The 19,704-nt window shown below is 38.9% G+C and overlaps 1 protein-coding gene across 3 annotated transcripts in view; it reads left to right on the top strand.

Annotated features, from left to right (window-relative positions):
* Positions 1-19,704, top strand: part of RCAN2 (regulator of calcineurin 2) — a 98,439-nt gene that overhangs the window by 40,417 nt on the left and 38,318 nt on the right. The window contains exon 1 of one of the 3 annotated variants that reach the window (XM_076332643.1): positions 13,310-13,567. The exons of the other annotated variants lie outside the window; for them this stretch is intronic. Coding sequence (XP_076188758.1) covers positions 13,481-13,567 — 87 coding nt within the window. The 5' untranslated portion in view covers positions 13,310-13,480. Of the gene's footprint in view, positions 1-13,309; positions 13,568-19,704 lie in introns of those variants that run through there. 3 annotated transcript variants of the gene reach the window in all.

Genomic DNA, 19,704 nt, shown 5'->3' with positions numbered 1-19,704 from the left:
AAATACCATGAGATACTTGCCCCATCCCTGGAAACATTCAAGGTCAGGTTGGACGGAGCTCTGAGCAACCTGATCTAGTTGCAGATGTCCCTGCCCACGGCAGGGGGGTCGGACTAGATGACCTTTAGAGGTCTCTACCAACCCTTCAATGATTCTGTGATATTTAGTAGCTTTTGAACATTTGTTTTACAGGTTTGGAGCTAGCCCCACATGTAAGTGGATCTTAATATAGAAGCTTTTCTGTCTGTCACCCAACTTCTCTTTTGTATCTTTACAGGAACAAGGCAGCAAGTTGGCACTATCTTTATGGATGTCAGAATATGTGTCTTTATCTTTATAAATGAATGTCTTTTAGTCCCTATTGGCTTACGTTGCTGCTAAGGTGGGGTCAGTGCAAGACTGTGTGACTGTACCTTGCCCCTATTTCATGACCACTGTGCTTCCTGGCTCATAGCCAGATGGTAGACTGATGGGACTGTCTTTTGGTGGTTAGCAAGATGCTCTTTTAATCTTTTATGTGCAAACGTTTTATACTATGGCCATCACTAAAGTGAACGGGATGCCTTAAAGACTTCAATGGCCTTCTCTTAGGACAGTCTAATACGGGGCAAACCTCTGCCCTGCAACAGCCTGCAACTTGATGTAGGAATTGTTTCGCTAGGGAATTCATTCTTTTTAAAAAATCTGCTTACTGTATATGGTCTGGTAAATGTCCCTTCAGAAATTTGGCTGCATTCTTTGGTGTACGTAAAATATCTTGTAAATGGCAACCAGACATTACAATAATATTTTAAGATGATAAAAGAACATTGATGGAACAGGAAATATATAACTCCTTCGGTTGTTCTGGCCAAAAGATAAGAAATTGTTTTTTGTTCAAGTTCTAATTCAGTTATCTTCAAGGAATGTTTCTTGGCTTGTGACTGTCTTCAGTTACTTCCTTGTGTCATAGAAACATAAACATGCTTGAGATACGCTTAGTAATTTAGAGTGGGAATAAATCTATATTAGCTGCAGAGCATATCCTTTCCGTGAGAAGTGGTTGCTATCATTTGATATCATCCAATGTTAGAATACTTTTTAGCAGTCTTTTAAGTGCTAATTTAAACAGTTGTGACCTTCCTGTTACATACATTTTGGAGCATGAATTTCTTCTTGTTCAAGTGGATGAAAACAGTGCCATGAAATAAAACCACGTAGTTCCAAGTACTCCTTAGAGAGCAGGTGGTACACCCAAGATGCCTCTTGCTATGTGTTGTAATATTTGAGCCTAATTTTATCTCTGTGGCCTGACGAAATTGTAATATAATTGGTGATATCTCAAGTGAACAGAAGTAGAATTTTGCTTGTCCATCTTAAGTTGGAAGGGTGAGTATGAAGTTCTGACTGTAAAAACTCAGCTTACGGCTAAACTTTATAGATACTATTTAAAAGTTACATGTTAAATTACAAATTAATATTTGTAATTTTTCAACAACGAGCAAACAACTGCCTTTTTACAGTAAGTCCTACTCGCTTTATGCTGCAAGGAAAAAGATTCCTTTACAGAAGAAAGCTGTGAAACAGATAGTGACCTCCAAACTAATACAATCTCAAATTCATCTCATATTCAAATCTAACATCAGTATGGAGCGCCTTACATCAAAGGGCATAGGGTGGAGAGAGAGGAGTGGTTTTTTTAGTGAGACTTTTTTCTCCCCTCAGCTGGGATCCTGTGCATTATATGAAAATTGAGGCTGTTGGATTAACTCTTAATGGTTTGAATTTTTTCATTTTTTTGAATGCTTCAGTGCTGGCATTCTCCCTTTTCATAGCTTATTTGCATTGTTCTAATTTAACTGACTAAAGAGAAAATTAAGTGATCTATAGCTATGTGGTAAACTTTAATTCCCTGTATGAGGGAAAGCTGTAGATTCTGTATCAGAGCTGTATCCGTAACTGTTCTGTGACTTGATTTATATAACTAGAACAGAATATTACCTTGAATTCTTGCTAACAGATTACAAAAATAATTAGCAGATTAAAGTTAAATCATCAATAAATATTCTGAGATAATTTGAAGAGCTTACTTATGAAGAAATATAAAAATAACTAAATATGCATTGCTTGATTATGAGGTGAAGTAAGCTGTGATAAGGTTGTGAGCAAAATTCAGGGTGGAAAATAATTGGGGCACAAGTGGTCATGATTAGAAATGCAGAATTGAGTAGCAAGTAAATTCCTATTGTCCTAACAGATAATTTTAACTACAGTCTTTGTTAAAGAGAGACTCCTCACTTGGATGTTTAAATCTAGCTTGGACAAAATTACAGATGGACTGCACTACAGAGAACAACTCCATCAAATTAATGGGCCTGCACCTTTGTGTCTTGACATGGAGAAGTCAAAGGTAGTTGCTTTGGGATTGAAGTTATGACTTTGTGGAATTTTTACTTAACATTTTCTGAGATCTAGCTATTTTTTTTCACCTTTGCAATTTGAATGTTTTAACATAGGTTTTTTTTTTTTTTTAAAAGTGATTAAACAGATCAATTAGGCTCTACAAACTATCTTTGACTGTTAAAGTCTGGCTGGGAGTGGGGGCAACTAAGAAGTCTTAAAAACGGCATCTACAACAGTAAGTTCAAGCATGCTTGTCTATGTAAACGTGGCTAGTAAATGGTTAGACTGGCCTGAATCTAGCTGTGCTAAGCAGTGTTTTCTCCCAGCAGTTCCTGTGCATAGGTAGAGCTCCACAGCAGTTGAGATGTTCCCCGTAGGCAGGCTGAAGACAGATTTCTTGTTTTGTCAGCCAACAGTATCAGGACAGATGCGGACTGTTGTGTGCTAGCTGGTCTCAAAACTAAGCTTAGACTATTCCTGGCAGACTTAGTTTACTGGTGTAACTGTAGGTGCAGTTTAGGAATCAGTCCTAGGTCCAAAGGTATGTAGCCACTTAATCTGAAATCTTCAAAAAATTAACCAGCCTATTCCCAAAGTCAAACAAGTTCGTAAGCTGGGTTTGCCTAGATGTAAAGCACCCAGAAGACCATAAGAAGCTATAAAATAAATAAATAAAAATCTGAGGCTGAGAAAGTGTCTTGTTTCCAAGAAAACAAGAAACTTCACAGAACTTCATAGAAACAGTTGTTTCTGTTTTTTTCAAGTTTTTCCAGGGAGGCCTGATTAAAACTAAGTTACTTAAAGTTAAATGAGGGGAAAAAAAACTCAAACAAACCCCAAAAGTTAAAGTAACAGCTGAACTGCTTTAGGTTAGTTGGAGCCAGTATTTGGCTCTTCCCCCCTGCCTTTGGCAAAAGCTCTTGAAAAGTCACTGTTGTCTAGGCTTTTCTATATGGATTAAGAGGCTTTACAAAGTAAGGTGGTGAGGAATAACATGTATGCCTGAGGTCTTGTCTTAGCTGACAGTTTGTATCTACCATAGACTTTGTACAGCACATGCAGAACTGCTGCCTCAACTGCTAGTGTGGCCGATACCGTTGTTCGAAAGTGGGAAAAATCTGCAGTGGGAGACATAGAGGCTTTCTCTATATTAGGCATTTCAGTAGTAGCTCTAGTTTGGCCAGAATATCTAGTGCAGACAAGACTTCCCATGGATCTGGATGACTCGAATCAGGAATACTTCAGGTTTTTTTCTGAAGACTATCAAAACTAGAATGAGTTAGAATTGTGTGGAAATATTCTTCTACTAGAAAACGTTTTGTTTTGTGTAATAGCGTACATCTGGGTTTATTGTTCACAGCTCCATGTTTCAGAAGGAAGCTGATTGTTTAAATATAGATAAATTGCTTTGAAATAAGATCAATTTTGTCACTCGTTTTTTTAATGTATCTGCTATTTAATGACTGTCAATTTTAATATTGATAATGCATTGTAATGCTCTTTTATTAGAGTGAACCAACGTATAGAATGACTAAATGATTTAGAACTGTATTAAATACACATTTTCTGAAACCACTGTACTGATACTTTGTGTGAGATGACTATGGGAACTAGCTCTGTTTTAACTTTTATTTTTGTTAATATCTGTTTAGAGCTGTATCACACTTTACAAAAACTACTGAAATATTGAGTAAACTGAGAGTGCAAAACAGAAGAATGGAAGACTGGTTCTGGCCCTTTCCTGGGCTGGATCAATGGAAGACTATTTCTCAAGTTCTAGTTGGGAAAGTAAGTCATAGAATCATAGAATCATTAAGGTTGGAAGAGACCTCTAAGACCATCAAGTCCAACTGTCAACCCAACACCACCATGCCCACTAAACCATGTCCCTAAGCGCCTCATCTACACGTCTTTTAAATACCTCCAGGGATGGGGACTCCACCACTTCCCTGGGCAGCCTGGTCCAATGTTTCACCACTCCTTCAGTAAAGAAATTTTTCCTCATGTCCAATCTAAACCTCCCCTGGCGCAACTTGAGGCCGTTTCCTCTCGTCCTATCGCTTGTTACTTGGGAGAAGAGACCGACCCCCACCTCGCTACAACCTCCTTTCAGGTAGTTGTAGAGAGCGATGAGGTCTCCCCTCAGCCTCCTTTTCTCCAGGCTAAACAACCCCAGTTCCCTCAGCCGCTCCTCACAAGACTTGTTCTCCAGACCCCTCACCAGCCTCGTTGCCCTTCTCTGGACACGCTCCAGCACCTCAACGTCCTTTTTGTAGTGAGGGGCCCAAAACTGAACACAGTATTCGAGCCTGTGCGGCCTCACCAGGGCCAAGTACAGGGGCACGATCACTTCCCTACTCCTGCTGGCCACACTGTTTCTGATACAGGCCAGGATGCCATTGGCCTTCTTGGCCGCCTGGGCACACTGCCGGCTCATGTTCAGACGGCTGTCAACCAGCACCCCCAGGTCCTTTTCCGACAGGCAGCTTTCCAGCCCCTCTTCCCCAAGCCTGTAGCGCTGCATGGGGTTGTTGTGGTTGAAGTGCAGGACCCGGAGTCTGGTTTTTAGGGAGAGGAAAAGGAGGGAAACTAAATCTGATCTCTTATATCTTCACGTAAGATACAGGCTCTTAAATGGGCCATTGTGGTCTCTTTCTTCTGTTTGTGAAATCATTAAATCAGCCTTGTGGGGAGGAACTCAGGTAAAGCCATTTTATAAATACATTACAAGTTCACTAGTATTTTAGAATTACTCAGATTTCTTTTTTTTTCTGATCATCAATTATATTGCTCTAGGGAAAAAAACCCACAACTTCTTAGCAGATTTCACATTTCACTTTAAAGTCACTGGAGAAACTTTATATCTGACTTTTGGGTCCCATATTATCTAATCTCCATCTGTCCTTTGAACATAAATTCTCTGTTATTTTTTTTATTTATCAAAGTGGAAGACAGTGTTGTCTGTCTGTAATGAAGACAAGATTGGATATTTGTATATGATAAATTTTAAGTATCAACACTTTTTGTCTGCATTTGGATCAGGGAATTAACAGGAGAAGAGACATCTGGTTTAAAGTGTTGCAGCAAAATAAATACCTGCCCTATAATATCAGGACAATATAGCAATTATGTAAGAAATCTATTATTCATTGCTTCGTTATTTGCTGTCTGACTGCATGCTGTTTAACAGTTTGCTCTTTTTTCTTTTTCCTCCTTTGAACGGGACTGCTTTTGCTGGCTTGGCAGTAAGCACTATTTTCTCTCAGCACAGCCATTAAATCTCTCACCTGCGTGTCCTGTGCAGAGCTGCAGTTGAGAGATAAGGTTGGTCTCTCTCACAGCAGTGAGCATTGGTATTCCAGGCTCTTCTTTCAAGGGCATTTTGCTGTGATGAAGCATCTCAAATGACAAGGAAAACATACAGGCAAGTTAAATACCCTTGCTAGTCTGAGACAAGTAAGGGTAAATGGAAATGATTTAAAAATACATTTTGAAACTGTTAACAGAGTTCATAGATAACTAAATCACATTTTTAGGCAGGAGAATTACAGGCCTATCCCAACCGGCATCATCCATTAAATAACATCTAGTAATGGAGAGTACCTGTCCTGCCCAGCTTACACTTAAAATCCAAATAAAACACAAGGGCTCTGAGCCCTTCTGAATGTGTGTTCCTGCGTGTTCTTTGTCCAAGGTCATACAGGTAGTTCTGTGAAGAATTGAATCCATCTCTTCAGCATCTTGCTCCTGTGCCAGCCTATCAGCACCTCCATCTTCCCAATGTGAACTGAGAAGGTGCCTGAGATTTCGGAGTTTCTTGCAGCTCTCAGAGCATTGGCCTGGCATCCTCTGTGTGTGTCAGGTCAATACATGCATCACCTGTTTTGCAGTCTTTTATAAAATTAAAGATAACATTAAAATCTAATGATTAAAATTTGCCTGGGAAATCTGTTTTACACATGCTCATTAACATTGCCATACATCTACACGGTAGGTAAGTATCACCATTCCTGTCTTGCTGTTGAAGAAATTGAGGCACAGTGGTAACGTGTAGGATTCAGTTCAAGATCAACACTTAAATTTAAATGTCAGCTTGAACATATGCACTATATGTTTAAGTTTCTGTTGTAGTTGCTGGAAATCTAGTTAGCAATCAGTGGAGGTTAGAGAGCAATTCAGCCCATCCTAAACTACACATCAAGTGACTGGTGAGCAGAATCCCTCTCTAGAGTCCATTGAGTGTATTTGAACAAGAAGCATTCAGTTGCCCAAATACAGGTGCTTAGTACTAATTTAAATATCTTAAATAACCTCTCAGGGCCTCTGGCTGATGAATGGAAGAGAAGGGTCTTCCAGAGGTCCTCTTTCATGTTTGTCAACCCCGTGTGTGTGTGAGTGTGTGTGTGTGTCTTGGATACCCTAAGGCATCTCACCCTGCACTAGCTATCCATGCTGAAGCAATGAAATTAAGTTTTAATGTGGCAATGTATGTACCAGGATGTGGAGATCTATGTTTAGTTTTCTTAATTTAAAACTGAAACCTATGCACTTTATCTACCATACAAATAAATTTAGCTTACGCTGCAGGGTTATGATCTTTTTCTGTTATCAGGGATTTGTGTGTGTTATGTATTCTGTGGGTGGTCATCTGTTCACCAAATGAATCAAGGACGGCCTGACTTCTGAACTGCGGCACCTAATTTTATGAGAGAGGGAGTACTGTAGTCTGGAACTGTAACAGTTCTTATCCTTTGTGGATCTGGCACAGAGAAGGATTTGTAACCGTTTCCAGTAGACAGAAGACACATGCACTGATTTCCACCCCCTCATACCTCCCTGCATGTACTTGGAAGCTAAGGACTATGAATGATACTGGCACATTAAAACTAATTGAACAATTCTGTCTCGGAGTTGAAACTTGTTTGTAGCTAAATGAGACAGCAAAATGATACTGGCTAAATGACAGTCGTTTATTCAGTTACTGAAGTATTCTCACATCATATGTGGGTCTTTGAGTTGCTTGATATTATCTTAATTAAAGGAGGGAGAAATCCTTCATAATGTTTATGATTTGTTTTATTTTCTGGCTCTCAGACCCTCAGATTCTGAGATCTGGAAGTGTGACTAACAAAGTTATTACCTACAGAAAAGCAAAATATCACTTATAAAACAGAAAGTTACCTTTCCAAAAATCAAGGCTAGCCAAGGCATGGTTCAGCTAGGGATTTTCCAAGCTCTAGAGTTTCTGCACTTATGAGGAACTTACTGATTTAGGGTTATTTGAAGTTTAATTAAACTTCCATTTTCTTTTTTACTCTGGCCAAAATTCTGTGTCTTTAAAAATCTTCAAACCATAGGAATGATTATTTGTTATGAGAAGGGGTGAATCAGAATCCTTTTTTGCCACAATTGTTGCCAATTTAGAATTTGTAGAAACTTTAGCTTGGGGGTCAAACTCATCTTGGAAAAACCAGTGGTTTTGTAGCTGTTGGATAGTTCATTGTTCCTTATTTATTGTAAATGTCAGTTAAATTTTCTATCTAAAAGATATTTTATTTGATGTATGTCATCTATTTATCATCTTTGGGAGGTTCAAAGATGCTCTAGATGCTCTATTTTGTATCTTCTAGATTGCTGTGTTCCATAGCCTTTGAAAATTCATGAAGTTTTGATAGTAATTTAGAACCTAAGAAAGAGTAAGTTGGTGCAGATAGGCTTCCTCTGGCTTAACACACTCGTTTCAGCTGTTGACTCCGTTCTTGGAGAAGTTTGCTAATGGATATTACTGGAATCTCAGGCGTTTTCATCTATTAAAAAGGGTATACACCAAGAGTTAAAATCCTCACAACACTGTTAAAAGGGGCATAGTTTAACAGAGTAACATTTGATGGCCATTCAGTTTGGGAATTAAGAGCGGGAATATTATTTCCAGGTAACAGTGAATTCATCTAACATGGTGATGCTAGCTCATAGCATTGGTAATGTATTTTATCTCATTTGCTTTCATGTCTCCCTGAAAGTGCCAGCCTTTCACCCTTCAATATATACAGAGCGTAAACTGCAGTGTAGAGACGAGGATAACTCCTCCCCTCAGTTCCCAGCTCTTGGCCCAGATTCCCCTGGTCTGATGTGTTGCTGGTGTGTTCCTCTGGCTGGATTTATCTGTTACTTCCATCCTTTTGGGAGTAATCTGCTTTAGCGCGAGTCAATGCTCACTGTTGTAAGAAAAAAAATAATTATGCGTGCTCTTTTTCCTTCTATGGCTGAGCTGAACCCTACTCAGTCTTCAGTATTCCACTTTCTTTTAATGTCTTTATGAAAGACCTCTTTGAAGGAGCTCACTTTGCTCCTGAAGAATGTATCTGGTTGGCCTTTCTTATCTTCTGCTGCAGACAGAGAAACTGGAAGAACTGTCTTTTTTCTGGGCTTTCTTTCAGGGCTGTCTCTTACGTTACTAAATTTTTATGGGTTTTTAAAAGTATTTATCTTTTATAATTCTGTTAAAAAAATAGGATTATCTTTGTAAAAGTATGATCCTAGCGACAGGTATATAAGGGAGCTCGGTTTAAATACTTCTGACATGTAGTAGGTTGAACGAGATCGATAAAGATGCACATCATGAAAAACATTTGAGTCAGACATAATGTGAATCTATTTACGGTATTCCATTCAAGTGTCAAAGGGTCATTGATGTAGGGTTTCTTTTTATTGTTCTGTATTTATACAGCACCTTAATATGGTTTGCACCTACAAGCAGAGCTGCTACAGAAATAATCCCTCTATTACTACTAATAATGAGCACAAGCTTCATCCAGTGAGCAAAAAATGTCACTCTTGCTTCTGAATTTAGCTGGTATTTTTGGTTACAATGTGGCTGATGTTACTGTGAGGTCCAGATACAGTGAAGTTTCCCTAAGGCTAAATCAGTAGTAGTTTGCTGCAAAAGGAGGGTCAACATTTTGCACAAGTTGTTTTAATGGCTTCACAGTTGAGCTCAAAACATCTTAAATCTGTGGTACTATTTATGTGTATCAAGCTGAGACATAGCTAAAACTATGGTAACACTGTACAAAAACTCCATACACGGGAGTAAAGGTTGTAGACTAGGACTGCGTTGTCCCAGGCTCTGTACAAATCCAGAATGCAAGATTGTCCCTGGCCGGAAAAACATGACTTATTTTTCTTCTCATTTTGGAAACTTTTCATCTTTTTGAAAGGGATTGCTGATTCATGTATAAGACATGATCATCAAGTGTTAATCATTAGAGACTCTAGTGATGCTACGGGATTATGTTGGTTCTTGTGAACGAACAATACCACCCGGAGTTGCGTTTAATCAGTATTATTCTGAGTTCTAGAACCTTTTTCATGGCTATACACGTAACTGTAAAAACTTGGTATTTCCGTACTCAGCCTAGATATACAAGTAGGTCTCAACTGCTCTTAAATTCACTCCCCTGAAATATTCACATAGAGTGAATAGTGCCCATTTAATTCCATGCACGTTTGTTACTATGAACAAAACCTGAAACAAATTGAGAAATTTCTGAATGACTGTTCAAAACTCTCTACTTCCTCTCCATTCTCAGAATTAGTGGTCGTGGCCTTAAGCCCAATGTAAAATTGGTAGGGGACGGCAATACCGTTACTTTTGGATGCATTTACATTAGCATTCTAGTTCAGGTCATTTTCTTCTGAAATGGTCTTCCACCTTCTGTGCTTTGGCTCACGTCGCAGAGCACTCTGCATGTGGGTTCCCTTCAGATGAACCTAAACCAGAGGATGCCTCCAGGACTGCTTTCTGCTGTGCTGCTGCTGGGTACCAGTCCACGGGGCATACTAGAGCTAGCCTGAAATAATCCCTCTTGAAATAGGTATACTGTTGTCAGGTCCTCAGCACCAACTGTTTTACTTGGGGGGAAAAAAAAAAATCTGCTTGTATTGGTCAGTATTAATATTTCATATGTTGTCTAGCCTTTAACTTCAGGTAAAGCTTTAAGGTATATATGTGATCCATAAATCCTCTGGCTTAGCACCCACGGCTTTCCTGCTCACATGTTAGTACAAAAGCTGTGGTTAGTAGCAGTTTGTGATCTGGAGAACCTACTGAAAGAGTAGGTTCTTCGAGTATGCTGAAGTGCATTATGTGTCTATATCAATTTGTGTTTATTAAATATGATACTTTAAAATATGCATGAAATATGGCTTTATTTTTTCTTGAGTTCACTGAATTGAATTTAGCAAGACCATCTACAGTCTCACATAGGATTGTCTTGATTTCAAATGAGAAGTGAGTAGTAACAAATAGAATATGATGTATATTGAAAGACGTAAGTTGAAGTACTCAAACGCTCTGTAGAGTTCTTCTGTTAGGTAATCTTTGTTTTCGAGAAGCAAAAACAACTAGGTTGTCTCTGTAAAGAGTTCACTAAAATACCCTAGTGAGCTAGAGTGTTTTTTAAGGGGAAAAAATAGGTTACACTTAGGAATAGGCAAGAAGAAACAAGAAATGAAAGTAATTGTGATCTCAGTAAGGTTTCCTTACTCGGGTGGAGTGGAAAAATTGCAATGATTCTGTTTTGAAAGGAGATGAATAGTAGAAGTGCAAGAATAATCATAAGGCAGAACAGGTCAGTTCGCACACCATGTGCTAGTTTTTGTAAGATTACAGAGATGGGCTACTGAAATTGATAGGTGACAGTTTTAAAAATAAAAAAATGAAATAAATTATTATGGAACTATCCAGTGTAGCTCTGTATTGTAAGATCTTTCTTCCATCACTGCTATGAAACCACGCTCAGGCCAGGCATCACTTTCACTTCAGATGCCTTTCTAGACCTTAGGGATCAGCATCGTCTAATTCTCGATCTTTTCCTTTTTCAAATGTTTGTTATGTTTTTTTGTCCTGTTGGTCCATACTGCTAAAACTTTCATTAGGCTCAGATATACATGACTCGTCTTTGCTTTCAGTGTTTCCTTCCAGCTCTTTGATAACCACTTACTAACTTCTCAGTTTTCTGATGACATGATTTTTCCATTGCTGCCTGCTTAGAACTTCAATCAGGCATCTTTATGACTTTTTTCCTATGATGTCACATATATATGATATTCAAATACATGAATAAAAGTTCCTCTAAACATGCACAAAATGTTAACTTCAAATTCTTTCTTAAAAGTCTTTTCCTATGGTCTATGAAAAAACTTGACAATGATTAAGTGACTGGTGTACAAAACAATTGATTATCATGATAAACCACATTGATTCATTTGCTGCCTTGTACCACCCTATCCATTTCTGTTGATCGGTATAGTCTTGGTCTGTAAAATCTTTAGTGCTGGGATATCTTTCTGTCCTGGTTCTGGATCTTAGTTTGTGATTACTGCTGAGGGGGCTACTATAAATGCAAGTTAAAAAGCGGGCAAATAATTTAATAGAACTTGGAAAAGAATGTTCTGATAAGAGACCTCAGCTTTTCTGTAACAGCATCTAACCTTACTGCCGGCTCGCAGGGGTAAAGAGTGGATTTCTCAGCGGAGGTTGTTCTGTCATTGGCTAATCTGGAATTCCCTGTGCTTACCAAAATTATGGTGCTGGCGAAAGAATAAGACAGGAAGCTGGGTAGCTTGAGTCTAATCTGAAGCTGCTTCTGCTTTTAGGTGCCTGAATCCACAGTTTTGGTGCAAAGAACTTGATATATTTTCCCCAGGTGTCTTCATTTTGAATTTCATTAGGGGTATGGTAGTCTGCAGCCCAAACTGACTGTGGTTCAGCACACGTGTCCGAGATAGTTTGCTACTGGTACTTAAACTAGGTTGTCTAAAGCTCTGTGCAGCATCACAGAATGTGGTACAAGCTGCAATATCCATCAATGAAGTGGAGTAAGCAGAACAGGCTCTTGCATTGAGCTATGTGCTGCTGCTAGGTTTATATCAATAGGTAAATATTTTAATTCTCTCTGTTAATCTGATTTACCCATAAATGTCATCTCTAGGCCTGTAACAATCAAAAGTAATTTATGGATCACAAGAATGAAACATTAGAGGAAAAATAATGGTGCAAATCTGGGATAAAGATCAACTTTAGAAGTCCCAAATTTGTAGGTATTTTATTTCTATCATTAAAAAATAAACTTTCTAAGAATAAACAGACCACTGAGTCAGCAGGTGTAAAACTTCTTCACTTTACTTAAATCTGTTTCTTTCAGTTGAATACTGTTACATTTGTGAAGGAGTAACCCTAAGGACAGATGGTGTAAAGGTTGCCAGCGTGAAGTCCTCATTTCAAGGCAAATTTTCGTGTTCTGTTCTTTGAAGGGGCATTGACTTCCAAATCACACACAGACATGCCTCTGATCTTTCTGAAGATGAGTCGTAATGCAACTTGTATATCTAAGTGCTGGGATTGAATTTGCAGTATGTTGATCACTCCTGATGATAGGACTAGGTGTTCTCTAATCTCATGTGTGGGGTTATATTGCGTGCTTTATTGAAAAAGACTTAGAGCTATTAAAAGCAGAATGCTGAGGTTTTTAATTTTTTTTTTTTCATTAGCGCTGCTATAGATTTTAAAGTATAATAAAGTAATGAACGTCAGCCTGAGCTTAGTGGCTTTAAATGCTGGGTTAATTTACACTCAGTGGAGCTTTCAGTGTCAGGCGATCTTTTTTGCCAACATAAGCGCTCAGCTGAAACAACAGCTATGACTCAGTTGCCAGTGAACGCTGCTTGAATTGATTTAGTCCGAGTTCAGATTTAGCACATAATCATGTTCAATTTGATCCACTGTGCTGCCTAGAGATAAAAGGGTTGAAAAAATAGATTTAGCTTATGTCAGTCTTTGTGGTGATGTCATTGCCGTGAGAGATGGAATAGCGCTGTTACTATGCTGTGCCTGCTCAGTTGGTGGGTGTACGAGGGAAAGGCAAGGAGCAACTCAGTTAAGTGCAAAGAGCTTGTGTCGGAAGCTTGCAGTTATTGTCGGCATTGAAACAGAATTTTGGGCTGTTCATTTGCAATACTGAATTGAAGATTTTTTTTTTTTTTTCTTCCAATCATTTGTTACTCTGAGGTTGCCTAACTCTGTGTACAAAAGGGGGGGATGCCAGCCCGTAGCATGGACTGCGATGTCTCCACTCTGGTTGCCTGTGGGGTTGATGTGGAGATTTTTGCCAACCAAGAGGTTAAGGTATGCGCCTACAATTCTTTTGTTACAGATGCTTCTTAGAAAAGCCTTTGGGAGCAATAGGGATTTGTATGTAGCAATTCAGAATAAGGAGGCAGATGAGATTCTGCTGCAGTAGTAAAAGACATGCAGTTAAAAAATCTGTTAATTAGGGGAAAGAAATAGGGGAGAGAAATATGCCTGCTTTTTACTGTGTTTTGATAAGATGAAAGAATAGGCTGGTGTTTACTCTTTAATGATGTAAGAAATGGATTATATAACTGACATCTGTGCATATGCATGTTTCATATTCATAACAAACCATTAATTGTTAATTTTGTCAAGGTATTTTTAGTCCAGTGTCACTTTTTAGATCAGCCTTGCTGTAAATGTTATTTATCGATGTTGATAATCTTCAGATATTTTTACTCAGTTGAACAGCAGCTGTTTCTTTTCTTCAGATCCAAATCATGTATACAAGTACAAATTTTTTGTGAAGGTTAACAAGTTTGTAGCAAGTATTTTGGTGCATCTGCAGTATAACAGAATACAAAAAGTTGTGCATCTTGCATATCATATGAATACCTCAAAAACAATGCTTAAATCTAAGGCTTGGTATGCTGGGCTTATAGTCTCTTAATTAGACAACTGCTGTAGAAAAGTCATTGTGTGTAATTGCTTACTGTTGGAATCAATTATCTTTTTCATTTATTCTCATATTACTGCAAGAAAATCACTACAAATTAAGTTTGAAAGGAATTTTAAGTATGCTTTTCACAGATCATCTGAAAGAGCTCATAGACGTAATGGTGATATTCAGCAGTTTATTTAAAGGACAAAGATACAGACAGCATTAGTTTCTAATCTGATTGTTCTTGCTATTGAAAGAATGGAACGGAGAAAAAAAGGATTTACAAACTGGAGGTCAAATTTTGAACCCCCGTTCTGTTTAATTCTGAGTCAAACATTGAAGCCAATGGAAATATCTGGAAATAAACCCACTTTCACTTGCAAGAGGTTATTATGATTTTTATTTCCCTGTTAGTTTGTTACCAGGTGATATCATGTATACTTTGTACAGATGCTTTTGTGTTGCCAGCAAGAGATTCTTCTTAATTTAAGAAGCTTTTTCTTAACCATTTAATACTGGGTTTAGAGATGAAATAGTGAATAATTCAGAGGAATGGTTCAGGTGAGCAGTCTTGCCTGCATTTGGGACATGTTTCCTGTAATGTTTTGAAGTAGTAAAATGTTCGCTGGCTTATTCCTTTTTTTTTTTCTTCTTTTTTACTTAAGAACATTTTTTTTTTAAATTTAGGAATTACACCTGCATTGATATGAGCTTGTACCTGGAGCAACTGCCTTTTAGTGTCTGGTCCATGTTCAACATAAGACTATGCAAGAAAATAAAGTTGTAGTGATCTTCTTGTATCCTTATTCATATGACTGTAGCAATGAAAAAGCAAAATTTTGGCTTCCATAAAATCAGCAGAAAGCTTTCCATTGACTTTGGTAAGACTTAGATTAGCCTAATTTAAGCTGCAGCATCTGGAAAGTGTGGCCCAGGAACATGGAATAAAAGAGAACAAAAGGGTTACAGAGACATTTCAGGAATTCTAATCCCTTTCATGTTACTTGGACTTTCTGTACTTTGTTGGCTTTGGTTAAAACTGCAGGGTTGTTTTCTGTTTTTCTGATGTCTGGATTGAAATGTTGAGTGCAAAGACTTTGGGTATATTTACAATGGAGACTGCACTGCAGACTGCACTGCAGCTTAGAAACGGTAAGTCTACTTTGAAGTTGTCTGGCTCAGATGCTAGAAGCAGTCTGTCCTCAGTGACCCACAGCTCACTGCAGACTAATTTTCACTTAGTTGTCAACAAACTCGGTTGTTGGAGGCTGTGTGCAGCGCTGCCACAGCTAGCCTGCTTCCAGTGCTCAAGCCTAGCTAGCTCTGTGCTGATCCCGTCTTTCTCTACACAGCAGGCTGCAGCATAGGCATCCTCCTTGTGAAAGTTTCAGCACTACTGATATTTTAAAGGTGGAGAGACCTACTGCTCTTTGCTCACTCCCAGGAGAATTGCAGCCAAAAAAAAAAAAAAAAAAGTTTTTTTTGTCTGCAGAAGGGGTTCACTTCAGGGTGGGTTTTTTGTTGACAGTATGGTCACTGTCAACATAAAATGTTTATGTTGACTTTAATAGGATGACGGGAACATCAGGCTTTAAGGTTAAAAAGGAAGGAGGCTGTTTCTGAGAAGAGATGGGTGTGGAAGTTGAAGTAAAACGGCAAAGGCAAGCCCAGAAATCCTGCCTTCTCCCCCTCCCTTGTTCTCCTGTGTGCACCCCTCTGCCCAGCCCTTCTGCAGGTCAGTTGGAAAGCACAAGTAGTATTGAAAACTGAAGTCTAGGCTATTGTCCTTTCAGTTTTCTTCTGCTATGGATCTTTTCATGTAGAGGAAATTTTTTTGTAGGGAACCTTCTGGCTGTGCGAAGGGAATGTTCCTTCAGTGGTAGAACAGATATATTAAAGATTTCATGATATGCGTGGTGCTTGATGAGATTTGCTAAAATGAGCTATTAGTCCTGTAGAAATAGTTCTCTAACGTCAGCAAGGATTGTGTTTAAGGTCTTAGGATATGCTTGCAGCACAGCTTGCTTTATTACAATTTAGGGTTAGAACTGATTCTGTGAAGTGAGGCTTCGGAGAAGGATGCTGGCTGTACTGAGCCATCGTTGTCCCACTTGCAGCATGTGGGTTGGATGCACCTGGGAGGCTGACTGCAGCCAGCAGGCTGAGGGTGGGGTGGACAGGAGCTGCCCTGTTTGCCAGGCCTGCAGTGGAAAAGCTTGGTACGCGTTCGGGCTGTAGAGCAGGAGCTCTCGCAGCAGGTGGCAATGGTGACTCCTCGAAGTTGCTGCTTCTCAAGAGCAGCAGCCCTTCAGTGCTGGGGAATTCTTACACAGAGAGGCAACGTCTGCTATTGGGCACAGGGCTTGGAGTGGAGTGAGCTGCTTATCTTATTACTGCTTTTCCACCTATGGAAGTGACCTTATTCTGTAGGCATTATGCTCTTAGCATCTGGCAGACAGGCTCGGAAATACACTTTTTTCCATTTGGCCTCTGGAACAGGAGAGCGATTACTTAGTACTGAAGGCAAAGCTTTTTAGTTTCAGCATTTGGAGTGGCTCATCCTTTCAACAAACAGAGGCTTGTATGGATGCCCTGAAACTGGCAGCTGGCCCACAGCACTGACACCATTAGTTTACCATCCATGAACCCATCCAACAGGCCTTTCGGTTTTGATCAGCTGCTGCTTTGAATTGTTTTTTATAGTCCAAAAATTGGGTCAGGCTAATCAACATGCTACTAACTGTACAGTGCTTGTATATCTGGAACTAGTCAAGTTGCGAAGGCAACCATAGAAATCACGAAGTGCAGTTCTGCTTTGAAGTTCACCTGGATAATTAAAGTTCTTCTTTCAGTGCCTCTAGATGATAATTTTAGGTAATGATATTTGTTACGTAAGCAATTAGCTAATGAATATCTTGTTTATTTCTAATAGAGAAATTCCAGACATCACTGAAACAGTGGAAGAGAATTTAAACTTATACTTCTTCCTCTAAGCAAGATATCCTTATATTATTAACTCTTCATGTTCTCTCTTCAGTTATGTTCACACGCACCATTCCACTAGGCAACAAAGTATGATTGGGACGACGAGGCACTACTGTAACAGAGAAGAAATACTCATGATCTAGAGTGACTGAATTTGTATCTGAAGACAGTAATGTAAAGTAATGTGGATAGGACCATTATCTTAATGCAGGGAAAAAACAATGTGGACATAAGCCAGGCAGCAAAGGGAAATAGTAGAAATAGTTTCACTGTTTTGACCGTATTGCTTTGGGGGATTAATCCTCATTGGAGCAGGATCTCTGTTAATCTGTAAACTCATTATTCAGTTCAATCGCTCCAGTGAGCACACTGCTAATACTAGTTGTTTGGGATGGATGGTTTGGAGATCAGTCATTGCCCTGCAGTTGCCTTTGACAGGTTGAGCAGTCTAACATCTTATCTAAACTTCTGAGGTTTAGAGGGCGAAAGCATACTAGGTTCCTGTGTTTTTTCCTCCCCACTTCAATTCTCCTTTTGTAAAAGTGGTTCGTTCACAGAAGTGTTGTGAGGTTTAAAGTTTAAGTGCTCTAAGATTGGAGTCAAGTGAAGAAAGCTGTAGAAAAAGAGAGGAGTGTTGCTGCCCCTCTGGATACTGCCAGCTGCCCAATGGCAGAAAACATGACTTGTTGGGAGAGTTTCAGGGTTTCTTTTTTCAAATTCTTCTCCTTAGCCACGTGAGCTTGATTGTGCAACAGTCTCTTCCCACAAGTCGTAAGACTGGACAGACTGGGGCTCGAAGGAGGAAACCTAACAACAGCATGACTGCCAAAAATACCCTGATGGCTTGAAAGGACTGCTTTGTAACGTCTTCTGTTAGTATTTACTGTACCTGATAGTTCTTTCTATTTGCAAATAATGTTGCATCTGTGAAATCTTCCAACATCCAATAGTTCTGCTTGAGAAATAGATATACATGTCTTTTGATCTCTGCTTACTGTCTGTCTTCATCTAGAGTACGTAACAAAGAGGAAGAATGAAAACACTTAGCTTTCTTGTTCACTCCATCTGTATTAACGCTTTTAAAATAGGAGACTGGTTTGGAGAGAAAAGTGCAACCTCTTTTTCTACAATGTTCAAAAAGCTGTAATCGATATAAGTGATGTAAAATAAGGGAGTTAGATAAAATATGTCACCTTTGTTTTAAGAGGTTTGTAATCTATTTTTTTATATAAAGCACTAGTTGCTATGTTGTAAATATGAAAAAATTTCAAAAGCAACAGAAATATTTAGTACCTAAATAAGCAGGCACATGTCCGGAGAGATACTTTCCACTTTTAATTTAATGGTACCACTGTTCTCTGTTCTTCAAAAGGCCCCAGAAGCTGTAGTGCTGTTTCCAGCACATTGACCCTGCTGCATGGTTTCAGTGTCAGCGCTGAGAGGCGCTGAGCCAGCAAACCTGGGGCTCACGCACCCAGTGCTACTGCAGGCTGAGGCACTGCCGGTAACCTGTGTTACAGAAATAGTTTAGGTATTGCCTTTGTCTTTCTAACAGCCCCCATGTAAAGGCAATTGAACCCTTAAGAAGTTTCCAAAGAAGAAATGATAGAATGGTAAGACTTCTAAGGGTTGTGATGTGCCCCTTAGGCTTACCTTCAATTATTTGTATTTGCTTTTTGCTTGACTCAGAGGAAGTCAAGCTGTTACACTGGAGGTCAGTGGCAGCTGCAGGTGCTCATGCACCTGTGAACATGACATGATTTCTGCTTATCATTCTTCGCTCTTTTAATGTTAACAGAGTGAACAGCAGAACAAGTCAGAGGTTTTTGTATTCTTTTTGATCCTCCTTTCTGTTGGAATTCACATAAAGATGTTTCCTTTTCATAAGGATAATTAGACAATGAGCAATTTGTGGTCAAAAGAAAATAAATAACAGCTAGAATGTGTTCCTAGAAGGTGCAGCATTAATCCCAGGCAGGTAGTGAGGTAAGATGGACCTTGTAATTATACTGATAAATGGCCCGGCTTATGTGAGGAACAATGAAGAGATGATGATTTTCTTTGGCAGATTTGAAGAATTAATCAGTACAGCTATAGACTGAGGTACTTCTAATACAGATGCAAGTGCGATACTGATTTTTCATTAAATAATTACTTTGCTTAGAATTCCCAGAAGAACCTGGAGAGGTGAAGTTCCCAAATTCTTTCTGTTTTTCTCAAAAATTTTTTTCAAGGGCATATTGTTTTCAGGTCTATAGTCATCTAGTCTCATTCTTCTCCGAAGGTACTGTATATGTGCACTGTTTTGTCTCAAGCTTTACTGATACCATTTGCTGCTTCTTAGCATGATCTAAGCTTTGATATTGAGAGAAGTTGCAGGTTTTGAGGCAGAGGTCTGCACCAATCTTGTTGTGTGTATCTCTTTAATAATTTTTTTTTCACATAGATTAATGGATATGCTTTATGGTTGTACAGTTCTTCCTTTAATATATTCTAGGGGTGATTCTACCAAAGGTGTTAAATAATCTACTTAGTTTTGATCGTT

The sequence above is a fragment of the Aptenodytes patagonicus genome, chromosome 3 (genome assembly GCF_965638725.1).
Source record: "Aptenodytes patagonicus chromosome 3, bAptPat1.pri.cur, whole genome shotgun sequence".
NCBI lineage: Eukaryota > Metazoa > Chordata > Aves > Sphenisciformes > Spheniscidae > Aptenodytes > Aptenodytes patagonicus.
This window is presented reverse-complemented; position numbering and strand designations above follow the sequence as displayed.